This window comes from Glycine max, chromosome 12 (genome assembly GCF_000004515.6).
Source record: "Glycine max cultivar Williams 82 chromosome 12, Glycine_max_v4.0, whole genome shotgun sequence".
Taxonomy (NCBI): Eukaryota; Viridiplantae; Streptophyta; class Magnoliopsida; order Fabales; family Fabaceae; genus Glycine; species Glycine max.
In genome coordinates this window covers 39,239,162-39,258,201 of record NC_038248.2, presented here as the reverse complement: position 1 = coordinate 39,258,201, position 19,040 = coordinate 39,239,162, and the positions used below count along the sequence as shown (strand labels likewise).

Here is a 19,040-nt window from a genome sequence, read left to right as displayed (position 1 = left end):
TATGTTAATAACTATACTTGACACTAACTAACAATTGTACTAAATATATTAACAACAAAAATACAATGAATGAAATATATTAACATTAGTGTTTATCAACGTTTATTGGTTCCTTTTAAAAAAAATCAACGTTTATTGATTTAAATTAAAGAGTTTAATTTTTAAAAAGTAAGATTTAAGTTGAAGTCTTGTAAATAAAAAATACTGAGAGAATTTTATTTCTTTAGTGAGCATTTATTTCACAGATTATTTTTTATTCACCAAAATATGAGGTTGGAAAAAATAATTTTTATATTTATTATGAAGTGATAAAATATTTATTGTCAGCTATACAATACATTTTTAAATACTTAAAAATAACATTTTCATATTATTTTTCCGAGAAAAAAATATTTCTAGAATTAAAGAAATAATCCGTAAAATAAACATTTTCTTAAAGATTGTGTAAAAGAAAATGCATCCCACTTGACCCCTTCTGCGTGCATTTTTGACTTGCGTGGCGTGTGTAGGTTCTTTTCTTTATTAATAATATATGATAATGTGTGTGGTTATTATTATGAGTTCGATTTGCGGCACAAATACTGCAGTGGCTATCTTCACTTCATCCCACGGATTTGGAACATGGGCTGCCGCCGAAAGAAAACAAGGCTAATTGTTTCGGCAAAAACCAGCTTCGCAAATACTAGCCCTTATCGACTAAGTTTAGTTGGATTCTTTTTTAGATTTAATTTTAAATATTAATAATTACATTTTTTAAAAATTTAATAAATATACCATATTTAATATATTATTAAAATATATTTTCATCTTTATAAAATTATCAAAATTTATTTTTTAGTTATTTTTATTCTCACATAATTATAATGTATTATTTCTTGTCTCAAAATAAATTCGATCTTTTCGAGCTTATGTGTAATTATTTTTTATTTAAATTTTGCAATCTAATTTGTGGACTAAAAATAGCAACAAGTTGTAAAAAAAATAACTAAAAAAATATAAATAGCCAAATACCACTACGCCCTAGCATCTCCTCCCTAAACATACTACTATCATCATTAAATACTATATTTGTTAAATAAAATATGCAGTCAAAATTAAGGATAAAAATTAATAGATAAATTATTATATTATATTATAAAATATTCAAAATTTCTATTTTAAAATATGTTTAATCAAATAATCCTTTTGAACCTTAAAAATAGTAAAATATTTAGTAAAATTGACTGATAAAAAAATTAAATACCATTTTTATTAAATATAATACTTATTCAAGTTATTAACTAAAAAATTAAGAGACAAAATAGTCTATATTTATATATTTATTATTTTAGTGTTTTGAATTTTTTATTTTAAATTTTTTTTATAAGATAATTTTTTAAAAATTACTATAAATAAATAAAAAATTAAAGACCCTTTTATAAAAAAATAAAAATGATAAAGACTTAATTTTTTTAAATTGATTTACAAAATGAACATTTTAGATTTAAAATTTAAAAAATATTATAAATCTGTTTCAGAATAATTCTAGAAATTATTAAAAATATATTTTTAAATTTTAAATATTTTATCATACATAATATTTTTTTAAATAAAATTTTACGAAAAAAATTAAAAGTATTACAACTGGTAAGAAAAGATGATATTAACTATTAAAAAACGAATTTTCATTTTCCGTTGCAAACGCTGTAAACAGGCCTAGAATATGCTAAAGCTCAAAGGTAGTCCAGCAACACTGAGAGTACAAAAACAATCCCGAATGGGCTAATACCCATTTAATATAAGCCCACAAATTACTGGACTACCTTATGCTACCATCTGAATAGCATTTTAATCCTGCACCTCCCATTTTGAATCCTGCACCTTCAAAAGAAGCCGAATGGACAAAAATAGCTGAAGTCTTTTTGAAAATGTCCATCTCAATGGATCTTAATCCAATAGTCTATGGGGAGTTCAATACATTTTGATTTTGAAACCCCACCATACCACCACTTCTTTTTACACGGAACAAAATAATGTTTTTCAATTATCAATCATTTTGTGTATATAATGATTAATATACATTTAAATTTTTAATTAAAAATAATAAATTAGAAAATTTTGTTGATAAAATATTTATTCCCCTCAATTAAAAAAATAATTATCTTATTATTATTTAAAAATTATTTACTTTATTATTTGCAGAAAGTTAATATGATTTTAATTAAAATATAACATGTAAAAATATATTTGATGAATCAACACACACTAAACTAGATCAGAAGATTTAATTTGAGAACTATCACAAGAATATAAAAAATATAATTTAATTTGTGTACCTGAAAATGATATATTCTTTAAGATTGTGGTTGGTGAGGAAAGGTTGAATATATTGCGTTTGAATGTATACAGTGTATAATTTCAAAACTACTACAATTTAACAAATGAAATGGAAAGAGTTGCATGCGGCCAAGGCCAGTCGCAATAAACTGACCTGTTTCCCTGACTTAGGCCAAGTTTCTTCAAAATCTTTTTTTTTGTTGATTAATATAAACAATAATTTATTTTAAATGGAAAAATGGGGTTAAGACAAAAATAAGGCTTGTATATTTGGGGAAAGATGAGACGATATTATTAGGTTGTGAAATTGTGATACTCGAGATGGATACACAAAATTTAATTTGCTATCTTTTTGTTTTCTTTTCTGTATATATAGAGATGACAATAAGTCAATAATAAACCTTAAAAAAATGAAAATAATAAAATATAGGTAGGTGGCAACTGAGATAATATACGGCATTGAACTTGACTCCAATTTAAAAATGATAGTATATTATCCATGTGTTTATTTATTGACACGCCATAAGAAATTAGGTACCGATTGGTTTTTGATGATTGATTATTTAACTCGATCTAGATCCTAAAAGAATTATAAGAAGTACAGATCTACCGAAGATCTCAATGTTCAACAAATAAATTGAACAATATTTTATTATAATTAATTAGTATATCGTCTTAAATCATATTTTTTTTAAAACTTAAAGAGAGTATATTATTATTAACAATCTAATGAAATATAAGATAAAATAAACTTATAATAAGAAAGTAATTTTATTTAATAATTTCACTGGATAAATTTTTAATTTGAACAGTACAAGTATTATTTTATGTCAGAATCTATTTGATATGTTTATATGATAAATAAATAATTTTAAAAATTACTGTTTAAGTAAGTATAATATTTAATAATATATAATTTAATTAACTTTCAATATTGAAATTTAACGCGTTATATTTATTGAAAAATAATTTTCACCCAATAAAGAAAAATTAAACGTGTTACATTTATATATTTTTAAAAAAGGAAATATAAAATAGAAAATATATTATTAATAAAACAGTCAAAATTTATATTAACTAAATGTCTAAATACTATTCAAATATTTTTTTCATTAAAATTGTACTAACGAGATTCAAGATAATAAAATTATAAATTTTGTATTGTAAGAAATTAAAGTATATCAATTATTTAAGGAATGCTTTGATATATATTTTTTTAAAAGCTATTCATCATGCATGCATATAACTTTTATTATTTTGCTATTTAATTTAATAGTTTTTCAAAATATATAGGAAAAATTAAGATATCTAACTTGTATATTTAATGAAAATGAAAAAAAAAATATCAATACTTTTTTATATCACCGATACTCCTAGAGCTAGAAAACTTGCATATATACTAAAATTGGGAGATTCCGATGCTCATGACTTTCAAATTGACGTATGACCAGAAGATCTTCAATGTCTGCCATTATTTCACAAATTATAACGTCGGCCCAGCTGTTTATATTTCACTGTTCATTACCAACAAAATTGTTAATTAATTAAAAGAAATGTATTAATATTGTTGAATATCTAGTGCACGTATCTATGTGTATGCGTGGTTGAGACTTTCCACCTAAAACACACTATGACTCAGCAACACATGCCTACGTGTTCGATTTTCTGATTAACAAACTTTTTGTTTGCAAGGATCATGCATGCATGTTGCTTGCTCATCATTTAAGTTTCCATGCTTCTGCATGTTCAAGGTTTCAACTTAACATATGTTATGATACATATATATATCTTGTTTTTAAAGCATAAACTAGAGGTCTAGACTGTAGGTGGGTTACTGGCTACGTAGCATGAGAAAGTTCTGGAGTTCAAGTTACCAAGTGTCATTCGTGTAATATATTGAAAGATTCTGTGATGTAATGCTGTTTCCTGGATATGATTATTAATTGTTCAATACATAATCTGATGAAGAGGAGCAAGACACAGACATATGTATTAAATTAAGTAATGTTTATGCGTATCAATATTGTGTAGTTAAATTAACAGATGCTATATATATTGTCATATATGGTAGAGTATGCTTGGCCAGTAGTTAATCCAGTAAAATGGTAGTATATATATAATCATATATGGTAGAATTTGTATGTGTTGGTGAGTTAAGCTGATAGATAAATGGCGCAAGCTACTGATGGATGACAGCATCAAAGCCAAATGTACGTGCTTATAAAAAAAACCAAAATATACAACACTTGTAATTAAGCCTCTACTAGTATGGCCTAAGTTTCAATTAAAAAATTCGATTAATTAGAAAATCTGAAAAAGGACCTGATATTAAACCTGTTCAATAAAATTTTGTTAAGTAAGTTTCTTAAATTATTTTTTTTGATTCTCATAATATTTTTTTCCCACCGTATTACGTATTATGTCATTTATAAAAAAATTATATACAATTTTATTTCGATGGTAAGAAATTTTAAAAATTTCAAAAAATTCACATTTTTATATTTTTAATTATTAAATAACTAAACATAATAATATTGAAGAAAAATAGTTAAATAAATATTATTTTTTATAAGAAATAGTTTCTTATACAAAATACAAATCTTACTTTAAATTTTTTTTGTTACATAAATTTTGTTCCAATGAAAAAGAGACTGCAAGAAACATTTATTCATTTAGGAAAACCTCCAAGAAACTCCCATGGGAGATTAATGAACCTCAGATTCAAGCAAATTTAGTAAACTCACATAACAATATATGAAAGATGCATGCGACACAAATCTATAACTGATGGCAAAGGGTTATTAAAAATTTACATTCTAATATGATAAATTGAAGACGGCATACATACACTTTCAGGATCCAAATAAGATATTCTGCCAAAAACTTAACTAAATACATCCTAATTAATTAGGTTAAACAATTTAAAAAATGAGATCTTAATCATTTTAATTATTTTAAAAATGACTATAAAAGTATTAAACAAATTATTAACAAATTTAATATTAAAATTAAATTAATTATATATTTTTTAATATGTACAATGGGAAATCTTGTAACACATACAGTAAGAAAAAGTTTAGTTTTAATATATACTATTAATATAATTTATTTTTACATTACTAATCAATTAAAATATATAAATATGATTTTTTAAAATACTTATTATAAATATTAATAATTTTTAATTACATAATAATTTATGATTAGATGATATTTTTTTTTATATTTTTAATATGTTTTTAATTATATTTATCAAGAAAATTATTGATAAATGCATCCATCAAGCCATGACTACTAATATATCGTTTACTTGAATAGAGTTAAATTCAAATTTCTTATGAAAATTTTTAGATTCAAGCACCGTGAATGCAAAAAATATAGTTAGAAAGAAAAAAAAATGATAAATATTTTACACCAAGAATCCTATTAATAAGATAAAAAAGAATCAAGCAAATACTGCTGGGATTATTGTGGTAGCTATAATTATTGACATAGAATATTGATGCATGCATGAGCACTGATTTGCATCGTCGATGTTCAACATTTCCGAGTAATAACGGCTTCATGATTGGATGAAGTAAATGCATGCTGCTGTGGGCACCAATTTTTTCATAGTCAGCAGAAAAAGCGAATTTAATTTGGTCAATAAAATTGTAACTACTTTTTTCAAATCTTTCCCACGAGCCTAACTTCACAAATGGAGTTTAAAAACCGAAAAAGTCCCTTACAATATAATTAAACAATGGAAGCAAAAACAGATGCTAGCAGAGACTACTACAAAAGTATGTCATTCGTTTTGTTTTGTTTTCAATCGTAGGAGACAGTAACATTATGCTGAGAATTCAACGAAATGGACTCAATGGAGATTACTTTTCAAAAATCATATGGATCTTTCTTTGTCGAGGAAGCTAATTAGTGACTTTTGAACTTGGAAAAAGTTTTTTAATTCTGTATAAATACATACTGTATATATATAAATTGTAACACATAAGAATGAATGTGTGTGAAAGAGAAAAATAATGAATTAATCAACTCACACTAAATATAAGTAATAAAATTGTAATGAGATGACAAAAGTATACTACAAGAAATGTGTGCTTTAGAGTCGAAATGTTAGTGTTGATCAAGACATTGATGTTGGATGAATGTAAACGTTCATATTCTATTTCATTTTACTCCTTTAATATTTGACACTAAAATAGAAAGTAGCGGAAGTCTAGTGCTAGTGATGGCCATAACCTGTGTTAAATAATATTTTTTTAAATTTTTTTTCTATAAGGTCAAACTGCCACTAGTTCTTAATTTGAGTGAGTAACAACAAAAGTTAGTGATGAACATGATTTGGAATAACAATTCTATTCATATTATTATGAGTATCAGTAGAAATAAATGGATAGGATAAATATTAAATACCTACTAATTGGAAAATACTAGGTCTGGAGTCCGATTTTACGCTTCAAAATTAAGATAAAATCAAATGTATATATGATAAAATTTAAAATTAATTATAATTTCAATTTTGAATTTTCTAATAAATGGTTATTAATATTTCTAAGTATACATCAGAGTATAACCAATATCCCTTTACAAAGAGTACTCTTCCACAATAGAAATAAACACTTAATTTTATCTTTCAAAAAATATAAGACTTAATATTTTGGCCTTGAAAATATTTGAGGTTCAAATTTAAGAACAAGCGAATATTGTTCTGGAGTCTAGGGATAGCAGAAAACCCATACTCATTTATATAGGGTAACACCCGCTATGAATTCAAAATGAAAAATTAAATGGATATATACTTATTAGCGAGACGAGAATGGATAGTAAAGTATCTATACCAATTGGATATGTACACTTAGGTGATTTTTATAATGATTATATTAAAATTATTTTTAATTTGATTTTAATTAGTTGACAGTGTAATTTTTTTATATTGTCAATATAAATAATTAAACATTTTTTTAATATAATTATAAAAACGTTATCTTACTTTTCTTTATTTTTAAAAGTATAATAAAATAGTAACAAGGATTTTATTGTTTTATTGTTTCTTATATTTACTTACAAAATAAAATAACATGATATATTTATAAATTATTTAAAAAAATGATTTTTTAAACTATATAAATTTCTAATGTTTTTTCTTGTGTAATCAGGAGATATCCAAGACATTTATTATTATTTAATACTCAATTAATCTTGTCGCACTGAATCAACTCATTTTAGGTAAATTAATATTTTTAGATATGACTTCATGTCCAAATCAAAATGAAATTCCAGTCCATAATTAAAGAAAATAAGTACCAAACCAATTGCACCGATAACTTTTGTTATAATTTATAAATCCCTATATTAAGAATGTTTGTGTGGATAGAGAGAGAGAGGCGTCATGCATGACCTAAAATTAGTGAAAACCTAATGTAAAAGGCGCACACCGTTCATGTAGTCACTTGTGGAAATAAAAAGGAAAAGAATAAAAGTTAAAACATTAATTGCAAGCTAGGCAATTTACAGTTATTTATGTGCTTGAAAATAGATAGTTCTGATGAAGACGTTATACTTGGTTCTTTTGAAGTTCAACCTTAAACAGTGGTAAAAATCTTCCATACCAGCTCAGGCCAGTTATTTGCATCACTTTGCGATGAATATAGTATCGGTGCCCATTATCGGTACCTACTGTAACACAGTCTATGGTACCGTCAGTTTTGGACTAACAAATATAATGTCTGGCTACACACTGAATTAAGAAGAAAGAATTTATTATTTTGTAAATAAAAGTATTTTTATCAAATTCAAACACACACTAACAATATACATGCACTATTATTTGGATAACTTAAATCTTTTCATTTGGAGCAACATATATTGTAGTTTTGATATTATGTACACAATTAAATATAAGCGATTTCAGTCACTAATTAAGGTCATATGCTTATATAATTTAGTTTTGAATTAAGATCCATATTGCAATTTTTGTTTAAAATAATTTAAATTATTAATATAAATGTCACGAGATTATACAAATTAATAATATGATACATTATAATAATGAAAAGTTTGTTGATATAAAAATTAATATATACTGTTAATTTATATAATACATCTTATACTCTTGAATGATTTTCAAAATTTACATGGTGAAGAGGCCGTTAACTGTGTCTGTGTGTGACACAGTGGTTTGATAGTTCAAAGTTGACTGTACGTGGAACAGTATTTTAAATCCGCAGTCCATATTAGTCATTAAGTCATTTTGTTAGGCAGAATTAGATTAAGTTCCTAATTTGGCCTTGGTTTTGTTTTAAATTCTTTTCTGGAACTTTTTGCATGCGCTATTTTCCCTCCTTGCCCCTGGCCTCCAAATCTTCTTTTGCATGCAATGCTTACGCGACTCATGACACAAGAAATTTAGAAAAAGAAAAATAAAAGGAAAGCGTATTTAGATGTCTGAATTATGATCAAATTTATCAAATATTTTTAATTATTCGGTGCCATTAGCGTGACTAGTTAGACATATATATGTAACTTTAGCCGGCGCTCAGGTAGCAAATTACGAACTCTTTAATCTGAGTACGTATGTAGATCAATAATTAGTAATAAACAAATTAACCTTTTTTTTAGAATATACAATTTCATTTTGTTTCCGTTAGAAAATATTACATCATAATCACTCTGCGTTGTGCTGAAATTTTGGGTTAATCTTAATTCTCTTACTCTGTGCAAAGGAAAGTAGTTGGTCATATTTGCCTATTATCTAGGAAAGTTTCTTAAGTAATTTCAGAGTCTTTAATTAAGAAGAAGAAAAACAGGAAATAAAAAAACAAAACAAATTACAGTGAAAATATTAATTAAAAGGTTTTAAATTACAGTAACTATAACTAACTTGAAACTGAAGGAAATAAATAATAATATAATTTTGTAAATTTTAAAGTATTAATAAAAATATCATTGAAAAACTAAGTTATATGTAATTTTGGCTATAATAATAATTTAATTAGTAGCATTAGTAAAGTTTAATTTATGGTGAGTGTCTCAAACTATAGCCAGTGTATGCTAGGCAGAAAAATACGGATGTACAAGTGAATTTAATTGATTTAAGTCAAATTCAAACCCAGCACGACAACAATAACTAGCTTGGTTCATTTAATGTAGGGTTTATTAAGAAAGTGAGCTCATTTTCTTACAAAGCTCCATATATTCATTTTTTTTCTTTAGTTCAAAAGATATTTAATAATGTAAAATTATATATGTTCGAGTGTGTGCAAGAGTATGTGTGTGTAGTGGGAGAGTCGATCGGGGCATATATAATAAAAATACTTTTTTCATTTTAAGAATATATATATATATATATATATATATATATATATATATATATATATAATTAACAAATTTTGACCTTATATAATATCATACATAAATATTTAAAATTAAAAATTAATTAATGTGCATGTAACTATCTAAAAATATCGTGTAAATTATCTATTAATTAATAATTCCAATAACACACACATATATAAATCATATTGTATAATATATTTTATATACTCATCACGATAATATTATTTTATTTAACTGTCAAATTGATAAATTTTATTTTTGACAGAAGCTATTAAATTTAACATTCGGTATCATTTGATCTTTTCCCACATGCACACAAAAGAACTCACAAAAATTAGAAGGTCAAACATGCATATAAAAATTTCAGCTCGATTATATATTCAACAAATAATTTTTCTAATTTCAACTTTAACTTATTTGCAATGAATGAATGGATCAGTCTTTAATTTATCCTGTGTCGGGTTGAATGGATGCTAGCTTCATAAACTTTTTCCCACATTAAGACACGTAAAGCAAGCAATAAACATAGGAGTGAAAGGACGGTACCGAATCCCATTGACTTGAACATGTTTCTTAGGTAGATTGCTTTCCACTTAGCTCTCTATACTATTTATATACTCATTCTCCCTCATTTTCCTACAGCTAGCTAGCAATTATACAATCCTTTGTTTTGTTTCCGTGTTTTTCTCTCTCTGATTTTTTGTGACCCAAACTAACTTTAAAAGCATTACGTGTTTGAAATTAATATCTTGTGTGAGCAAGGTTCTTCATCATGGCAAAGTCTTCTAGTGAGAAGAATGGACTGAAGAAGGGTCCATGGACTCCAGAGGAAGATCAGAAACTCATCGATTACATTCAGAAACATGGACATGGGAAATGGAGAACCCTTCCCAAAAATGCAGGTAAGTGCATACTTTGTGCTAGCTAGCTATTTCTGGCTCTAACACTAGCCACTTTATTTATCATAAAAAGGTTTTGTTTTGTTTTTGTTTGTTCACAAGTTTTTTTTTTTTTTTTTTTTTTTATCTTTTCATGCCACTCAAACGCATAAAAACAAATAATCATGTACTTTACCATATCGAAATCCGATCTTACTTTAAAATGTACTTTATCACTCTAGATAGTTAATGAGATTCAGTACAATAATAGTAGCAACTTTAGTGCATCACTTAATTAAAACTAAAGGTTCATTGACATAAGTGGTTCTGTTCTTGAACCCTTAACAAATTGGAGTTTCACTTTGCTTTAAAACGAGTTGATCCGGAGGAAGAAAGATTAATTAGATGTCAAATACATATTTTATGATTACACTATACCACAAAAAATAAAAATTCTTAACTCATTTTCAACGTGTCTTATCATGCCATATTTGAAAGTCAGAAGCTAGGAATCTTAAGTAAGATGTACGATTGTTTACTTGCACGAATCAATGAATAGTTCTTATATTTGATGCACTTAATATTTTTTTTTCCAAAGATGCACTTGACATAAACCTTTGTTTTTCATAAAACATATAACAGGACTAAAAAGATGTGGAAAGAGTTGCCGGCTTCGCTGGGCAAACTACTTGAGGCCCGATATAAAGAGAGGGAGATTCTCATTCGAAGAAGAAGAAGCCATCATTCAGTTACACAGTGTTTTGGGAAACAAGTAAGTGATGAATTCAAGTACTGCATTATTTTGCTTAATTAGTATTCTAACTTCTTTTTTTCTCTAGTTGGTAAATGGGTATTTCTCACACTACTTTAAAAATGCATTAAAAAGAGTACCTTTTTGAATTTGAATATATGATATACAGAATCGCCAACTAATGCATGGACTTTAAATGCATTAAAATTCATACTATAGTTAGAGAATGGTAGCTAGGCAACTATGCAAAAAGTCAATGATATATTATTATATACACAATAACAAACAATAATATTATTTTCTTGTCACATTGTAGCACAGCAATTTAATTATTGCTATCTAATTGGAAAATTTTGTCCTGCATCCACAGGTGGTCTACAATTGCTGCTAACTTGCCAGGAAGAACAGATAATGAGATCAAGAATTATTGGAACACTCACATCAAGAAAAAGCTATTGAAGATGGGGATTGATCCTGTGACTCACACACCTCGCCTTGATGTTCTACAACTTGCCTCCATTCTCAACACATCTTTATACAATTTACCACCCCAATTCAACTACCCTTCTCTTTCTGGAATTGGAAGATCAGTGATAAACCCAAGCCATATGCTAAGTTTGCTCACTACCCTGCTATCATGTCAAAACAGAAATTACAACCCTGATGTATTGAATAATAACCAACTTAGTGACAGTGACACTTTATTGCAAAATCAACCCCAATGTTCCCAAATGCAACTTGATTCTATACAAGCCTTCCAACCAAACCAACCCCATGTCTCACTTCAAGAAAACCATATTGCTAAGTCTAATTCCAATCCATTGAATATGGAATCCCAAGTTATGAAAACTAAATTAGAGAATCACATCATTCCAATTGCTACCCTTTTTAGCCACCAAAACACACTACCAAATTTGTGGCTCTATAATAGTGAAGGTCACATATCTGATCTACCAACAATGGCCCAATCATCATCAGCTATGCAACGTTTCTCTTCTCCCAAGTTCAACTCTATATACAACAATAATCTCTTGGAAAATCAGAATTTGTGTAACAACAACGAGGGGGCGCCAAATTTCAATTTAAGTTCACTGTTATCGTCCACACCCTCATCTTCTAGCCCAATTAGTACTTTGAATTCATCATCTTCCGCGACATTTGTCAACGGAACCACTGAAGATGAAAGGGACACTTATGGCAGCAACATGTTATTGATGTATAACATTTCAAATGGCTTGAATGACTCTGGACTTTTGTGATTGTACAAGTTGTGCTGTAATAATGTGATTTATTTTTTTGCTTTTTCTGGGATCAGTGATAAAGTTTGTTATTAGTACTTCAATATTTGTTTATTTCGGTTCGGACTGTTTTCAGACTTTGTTTTAACAACCATATGAATTTATTTATTACTATATAGCATTGCACTAGGTCGATTGCTATTCATAGTCTTGTTCCGCTATTACATATGTTGAAATAATAAGCATGTCTTAAATTTTCCACAAGTTAGTGTGATGGGGTTCTAATTTTTGAATGTCTCGTATGAAAACTCAATTAAAAATAATAATAAAAATTAGAAGAGAAAAATGAGCTATATATTTCACATATAATTTGGCTTTGAATTCAAATTGTTCAAGAGGTCTATGCATGATTTTAAGTTATCCTAGCTGGTTAAAATTAAATAGGTGACAAATATATTAATAACATCGCTAGAATTAATTGTCAAAATTATAACCATGCACACGAATTATGTTTTACAAAATTTATTTAAACGGCATAATTAGTTAACCCATATCTGGTTCTGCCACTTATTAAAAATTTAGGCAAACTAATTATTAAAAACAATTGAAAAATAATAATTCGATCTCAACGTAATTTCTGATAATTTAACATGAATTTAAGCATGCACGTAGAAAATGGTGCATTTCCTGTTTACATTTCAAATACATAGTTGGAATCTTAGAGTGGACTGAGAATTTGATTATGTTCGGATAATTAGTTTAATTAAAAGTTTAGTATATAAACTATTATTATAAAAAAAATAATGTCATAAATTTAATCATAAACTTTGCTTGAATGAGATGGAAAAAGTTTATTTTCATAAATTTTAACAAGAAATTATTAAAATGTTTTAAAAGAGTTATATAAATGATGAGCCATTTTGTCAGTTCAAATAAAAGTACAAAGCAGCGAAGCATTCTCAAATACTCTCTTTAAATAGAAAGTTACATGGGTAAGTTAGGAAAGGATAAAGTTGTTCTGCAAAATGTTTATTTTTAAAGTGTATAAATAATTATTTATTAATTTGTTATTGATTTAATTTGAAGTATATCGAGATTTTAGTTTACTAAAATCTTATAGTAGACATGACTCTACTTACTTTTAAAGAAAAACTCACTCTAGAGAAACTTATTTCATACGAGCATAATAACAACAAAAAAAAAACGAAATGTTAAATATGAATCATATTTCCCCCTTGCTTTAATGTTGAAATAATATTTGCCAGTTGCATCAAACTGGCCAGTTAAATTGATCATCACCAAGCCGGTTTGAATTACCTCAACAACCTCAATATTGGTCTAACAAAAAAATCGGTATAAAATTGGTTAAACTAGTTTAAAATTAAGCAAACCAATCAAAATTGGTTCGAATTGGTTCCTTTAAAAAATTATTGATTTTTTTTTAATTAAAAAACCTTATTCAAATTATAGATATAATAGTATAATATTATATTAGTCGATATTTATTTTAATTATATTGATTTAATTAGTTTCTAATTGTAATTGTTAACGAATCAATTTAATGACCAATGAAGTTTTAAAAGCTTTGGTGGTGTGAACTATGAAGCTCATTAACAGTTAGAATTAGTTTTTTCTTTCTTACAAAATTATAAATACTTTCAGTCTTTTATAAATAATTTGAAGAAAGAGTGAAAAGCGTCCTCCTTAAGCTTTTATAAAACACAAATTTGTCTACATTATCCTTTCAATTTCTCAACATGAGACTTTTTCTTTTTGGGTGGGGTTGTCTTTTCTGTCTCATTCCATATTTGAGAAGTGAGGGAGAAATTGAGAGCTAGAAAGGATGGAGATAGCTAGGGTTGAACAGAACAGTGAATGGGAAAGGTTTATGTGCAATACACCAAAGTTCCGTCTACGTATCTATTTGTCGTTCAAAGTGTTTGACCACTTGTTACTGCATGCATGCCTACGGCTATTCCAGCATTGTCACCACGGAAATGCATGTGATCAGCATTCTACTGTACATCGCTATCCTATGCTTTCAAAATAAAATATTATAACTTAATAGTGTTTAGATGAATATATATTGATTAAATTAATTTTTAAAAATTGATTTTATAATTAATTTTAAATTTAAAATCAGATTTTTAACGTGAAATTATAAAAAGCAAGCTAAAATAGTGTATATGAATAGTTTCCACGTTTATAAAGCATTGGAGCTTATGAGAGCTGTTGACACCTGGCCCTGCTAGCTGCATGTTTCACGTGCTAATTAAACTATGTTCGTTGGCTTGTGAAACTTGTTTTGTCTCACTTCTTTCTTTCATGCACTGTTTAGGATAGATAATGATTTAAAGTTTTTTGAAAAAAAAAATCATAAAATTAAAGATTTTCATGTTTAATTTTTTTAGTGCAAGACTTTCCGGTTTATTAAAATACAAGAAAACATTCTTTTTAATAATATTAATTTTAAAAAATAAATTTTTATAATAATAAATGATAAAGTTACTAAATCAATCTTGGCAACTGAATCAAGAAAAGTAATCTGAATAAAAAAAAATCTTGGCAATGGTTACTTTTGAGCACTTATAGATGTAAAATGGATAAATTGGACAAATTTTAAATTGATTTATGGAGAATGGATTAAAAAATGATTTATTATCAGTTAAAAGTCCTTTTTAAAAAAATTTAATTAACTCCGGCCATAAGTCATTTAATTTATTTATCGATCATTCGTTGTGAACGGATGTCCGATCCCGTTTAAAGTATATTAGATTGTATTTTTAAATATATTTGTATAAATCAAATATTATATTAATAATTCTTAAAAAAAAAATATGCCCATTCTCATATCTGTCAGGACTTGTCACTTGACCCTTAAGGCCTTAAAGACTTTTGCTAACAGCATCTCTAATAAAAAGAACTCTATCATTTTTAACTCTGTTTTGGTAGGCCCGTTGTCACTATATAGGGTTTAAGAATATTCAATGATTTTCACTTCAACGGTCTACAACTCAATTGAAAATTTTAAAATATTTTTAATAATTATTTTATTTTTTATTTTTGTGTATTACAATTATATAGTTTTAGTACGATAAATTTTAATTGTTTCAATTGAATATTCTAAGTATTATTGTCAGGAATGTGCAATTAATCTATCATATTCCGATTATATAAATTGGACCCTTCAAATAAAATAATTGTGTAATTTTCCAATTGGTTCTTTAAGTACATCATCATAAAAAGAATAATATTGTCTATTAAATGAATATTCAATTGATGTAATTAAAATTTGAAGGACTAAAATAATACAATTATGATACCAGATATACTAAAAGTGCAATAAAATCTATTTTTAATAAGCTTACTTTTATTTAATTGTTCACAAAAAAACTTTATTTCACTTAAAGAATTTTTTTTTTATTTTTAAGTCACCTTGGTGGTAGTTACTTGTATAAGCAACTTTTATATAAAAAATAATTAAATTATAAGAAGCAACATAAACAACCTCATTATGTTAGAGCCAAAGTGACAACCCGAGAACACTCGTCCATAACAAATAACATAAAAAGAAATATAACCAACTGTTATCGAAAAAAGTAATCCAAATTAAAGCTTTGGAATCGAAAGCAATTAAGAGGAATGATTTTCATGAGGCTTATCCTTAGCTGCCATCCACACATGAATATTCTCGTTTAAAAGAATATTTTTTTGTGTAGAAAGTTTCAAATTCATAATCTTTCATTGTGTGAATTTCTTGAGAACCGAAATCACAAGCACGTAAAATCAATGTATATTCTAAAGAAATAACACAGAGACCGAAGTTAATTAGCAATATTCTAGATATTTATAAGGCATGAGTTAAGTTAAGTTGGTCCTATAACAATGTCACATGGTGCATGAATCCATAAAATGTATACTTTTGACTAGAGAATTACTTACTAGAATATTCTAAAATCTCAACATTGAAACTATCATTTGGCTCAATTATAGGTTGGTCCAAAACAACTCATTTATTTTTAATTTTATAGGCATTCATTTATTTTGCTACTATAATTGAAAGTGATCGTCCATGCATGGCTGGTCTCTAATAATAAGATTCTGGATCAGCTGCACCAAGGGATAGTGAAGATGCAAAACAATTCCGAACAACTCAACTTTAAGACTACCAGAGAAAGCACAAATATTTAATACCACCTATAATTAGAGGGTCAAAGTTAACGCATGCACTTATTTTATCCTATCATTATTAGTAAAATTAAAATTAGAAAGGAATATATTCGTTAACAAATATTTAAAATTCTATAGTTAATTATGTTTTTAAATTTGGAAAGACATTTATAATATACAATTTAACAATGTATATATATATATATATTTATAATTATTTGTTAAAAGAATGTACCACATTGTTAGTAGGGGTGTTCAAAACCGAACCAACCCAAACGAAAAATCGCAAACCGCAAAAAAAAAAAATTGAAATCCAAACCAAACCATGAATTTTCGGATTAGTTTGGTTTTTTTATAGAAATCGAGCGGTTTGGTTCGGTTTTGATTTCTAGTTGAAAAATCCAAACCAAACCGAACCAAACTGCATATTTGCACAATATATATTTTTTTAATTTTTATTTTAGTACGTGTGACATTACCCATTAGGTTCTTATTTCTGTGTTGCCTTTCACTTACACTACCATCTACACACTTTGTTATCAATTATTCTCTTTTTTTATATAGGTGTGATTAAGGATTCAATTTGATGTTCATGGGTTGTCTTGGTTTTGTAATTGAATGGTGAGAGATACTGAAATATGATCTTTTTCTTGGATTTGGATAACTGGATTGTTGCCTTTGATCTTAATGATAATATTACTAATCAACTTATTAAAGATTGATTTTGTCATGTAGTATATAACAATATATATGTTGTTGGTTAGGGGAGATTTTCAGGAAAAAAATATTGTAGGGGAGATTTGTAAAAATTTATATTTGATTAGTATTTGAAGGTGTTTGTATGACATGATTTGTTGTTCTAGTCAGAGTTATTCTAGAAAACATGAATAGATTTTAATTTGGATTTGGATGACACATCTCCTTTACATTTTCAATTCAAAGATAACAGTACTAAGTATGATTGAGTATTAAAAGAAACATTAATTCTTTGATTGTTTCACTTGAATTAATTATTGTTGTAGCATATTTTTATGAATTACTTGAATTATTTGATTATTTTATTTTTATATTTTATTTTCTTAAGAAATATTTTATCTACAATATGTTAATTTTTATTATGATTATAAACAAGATTTAATAATTTAAAAAAAATAAAAAAATTGCCCAAACCACACTGCATAGATTGGTTTGGATTTTATTTTAAAAAAAACTCAAACCGAACCAAATTACAGGTTAATTTATTATTTGATTCGGACGTAATTTTGAGAAAAAACCGTCCAAAGCAAAAACCGTCCAAAGCGCACCCCGAACACCCCTACCTGTTAGTATAAATTCATAACGTGTACACTAGTAGTTGGCTTTTTATTAGAAAAATGTTATACTAAGAAATTAAGGCCAATCTAATATTAAATTATTAGTAAATCAATTTTTTTAGTGGCTCAGAAAAAATGCGCATGTATTTGCTCAAAACGAATGTTATGGTTTTACTCTAAATCTTTATAATATCTTTTTTTGTCTAGTGAAGATTAATCTTAAAAGTTTTTACAATTATATAAAAAATTAGTTTAATATTTATGTACTAACAATATAAAATAATTTTATATTATTATCTAATTATAAATTATTATTAAAAATTTTAAAAATAATTCAACAAACTTATCATAATAAGAAGGTATAAGTGAAAGATAGGATAAAATCTTTTGTACTCTTAGTTAATGTCCAACTCTTTTTCTCATACGAAATTCACCTTTAGATGGAGTTATTTTTTATTTGAATTTGAAATATTGATAATAATAATTAAATTGACGTAGCATATTATAAAAGTACAATATCAAAATTTAATTAGAATTGTAGGGCACAATTTTATTACCAATTATATCTAGTTTTGTTTAGGTTATAATTACATTCACATCTGCACCACAGTATACCACTATCTTCATCTTCTTCCAAATCTACGTATTGGGGTCTCTTTTCATCTGAATTATTACACGTTCAATGCTATTTCCTGTTTGTGCATTACAAATTAAATTGAACTATTCACAATTTGTCAATAGTTATTAATTAATTGTATTATTATAGTTAAAAGATTACTGCTGCAATAACTAAAATAAACTATTTTCATGCATCTAATTAAGACCTTAAAATTAAATAATTATTATTACATGACCAGTGTTGTCCTATTAGAGAAAATCATTTAATCTTAATATTTGTTTTCATGTTTGTGCATTACAAATTAAATTGAACTATTCACAATTTGTCAATAGTTATTAATTAATTGTATTATTATAGTTAAAAAATAAATCTAGGAAAAAGTAAAGTAAACATAAATCGGAGACAAAACGATGCCGCTTC

General features: G+C 26.4%; 1 protein-coding gene across 1 annotated transcript; it reads left to right on the top strand.

Annotated features, from left to right (window-relative positions):
- Positions 1 to 10,314: 10,314 nt before the first annotated feature.
- LOC547460 (MYB/HD-like transcription factor) lies at positions 10,315 to 12,653 on the top strand. Its single transcript, NM_001361044.1, has 3 exons — positions 10,315 to 10,553; positions 11,172 to 11,301; positions 11,651 to 12,653. The coding sequence occupies exons 1-3, from the start codon at positions 10,424 to 10,426 to the stop codon at positions 12,537 to 12,539; spliced, it is 1,149 nt and encodes a 382-aa protein (NP_001347973.1). The 5' UTR covers positions 10,315 to 10,423; the 3' UTR covers positions 12,540 to 12,653.
- Positions 12,654 to 19,040: the final 6,387 nt, after the last annotated feature.

Excerpts from the sequence above, each read along its gene's own strand:
- LOC547460 (NM_001361044.1), top strand. The coding sequence starts at position 10,424 with ATGGCAAAGTCTTCTAGTGAGAAGAATGGACTGAAGAAGGGTCCATGG. Across the intron at positions 10,554-11,171 it reads AACCCTTCCCAAAAATGCAG|GACTAAAAAGATGTGGAAAG; the intron begins GTAAGTGCATAC and ends AACATATAACAG. Across the intron at positions 11,302-11,650 it reads CACAGTGTTTTGGGAAACAA|GTGGTCTACAATTGCTGCTA; the intron begins GTAAGTGATGAA and ends CTGCATCCACAG.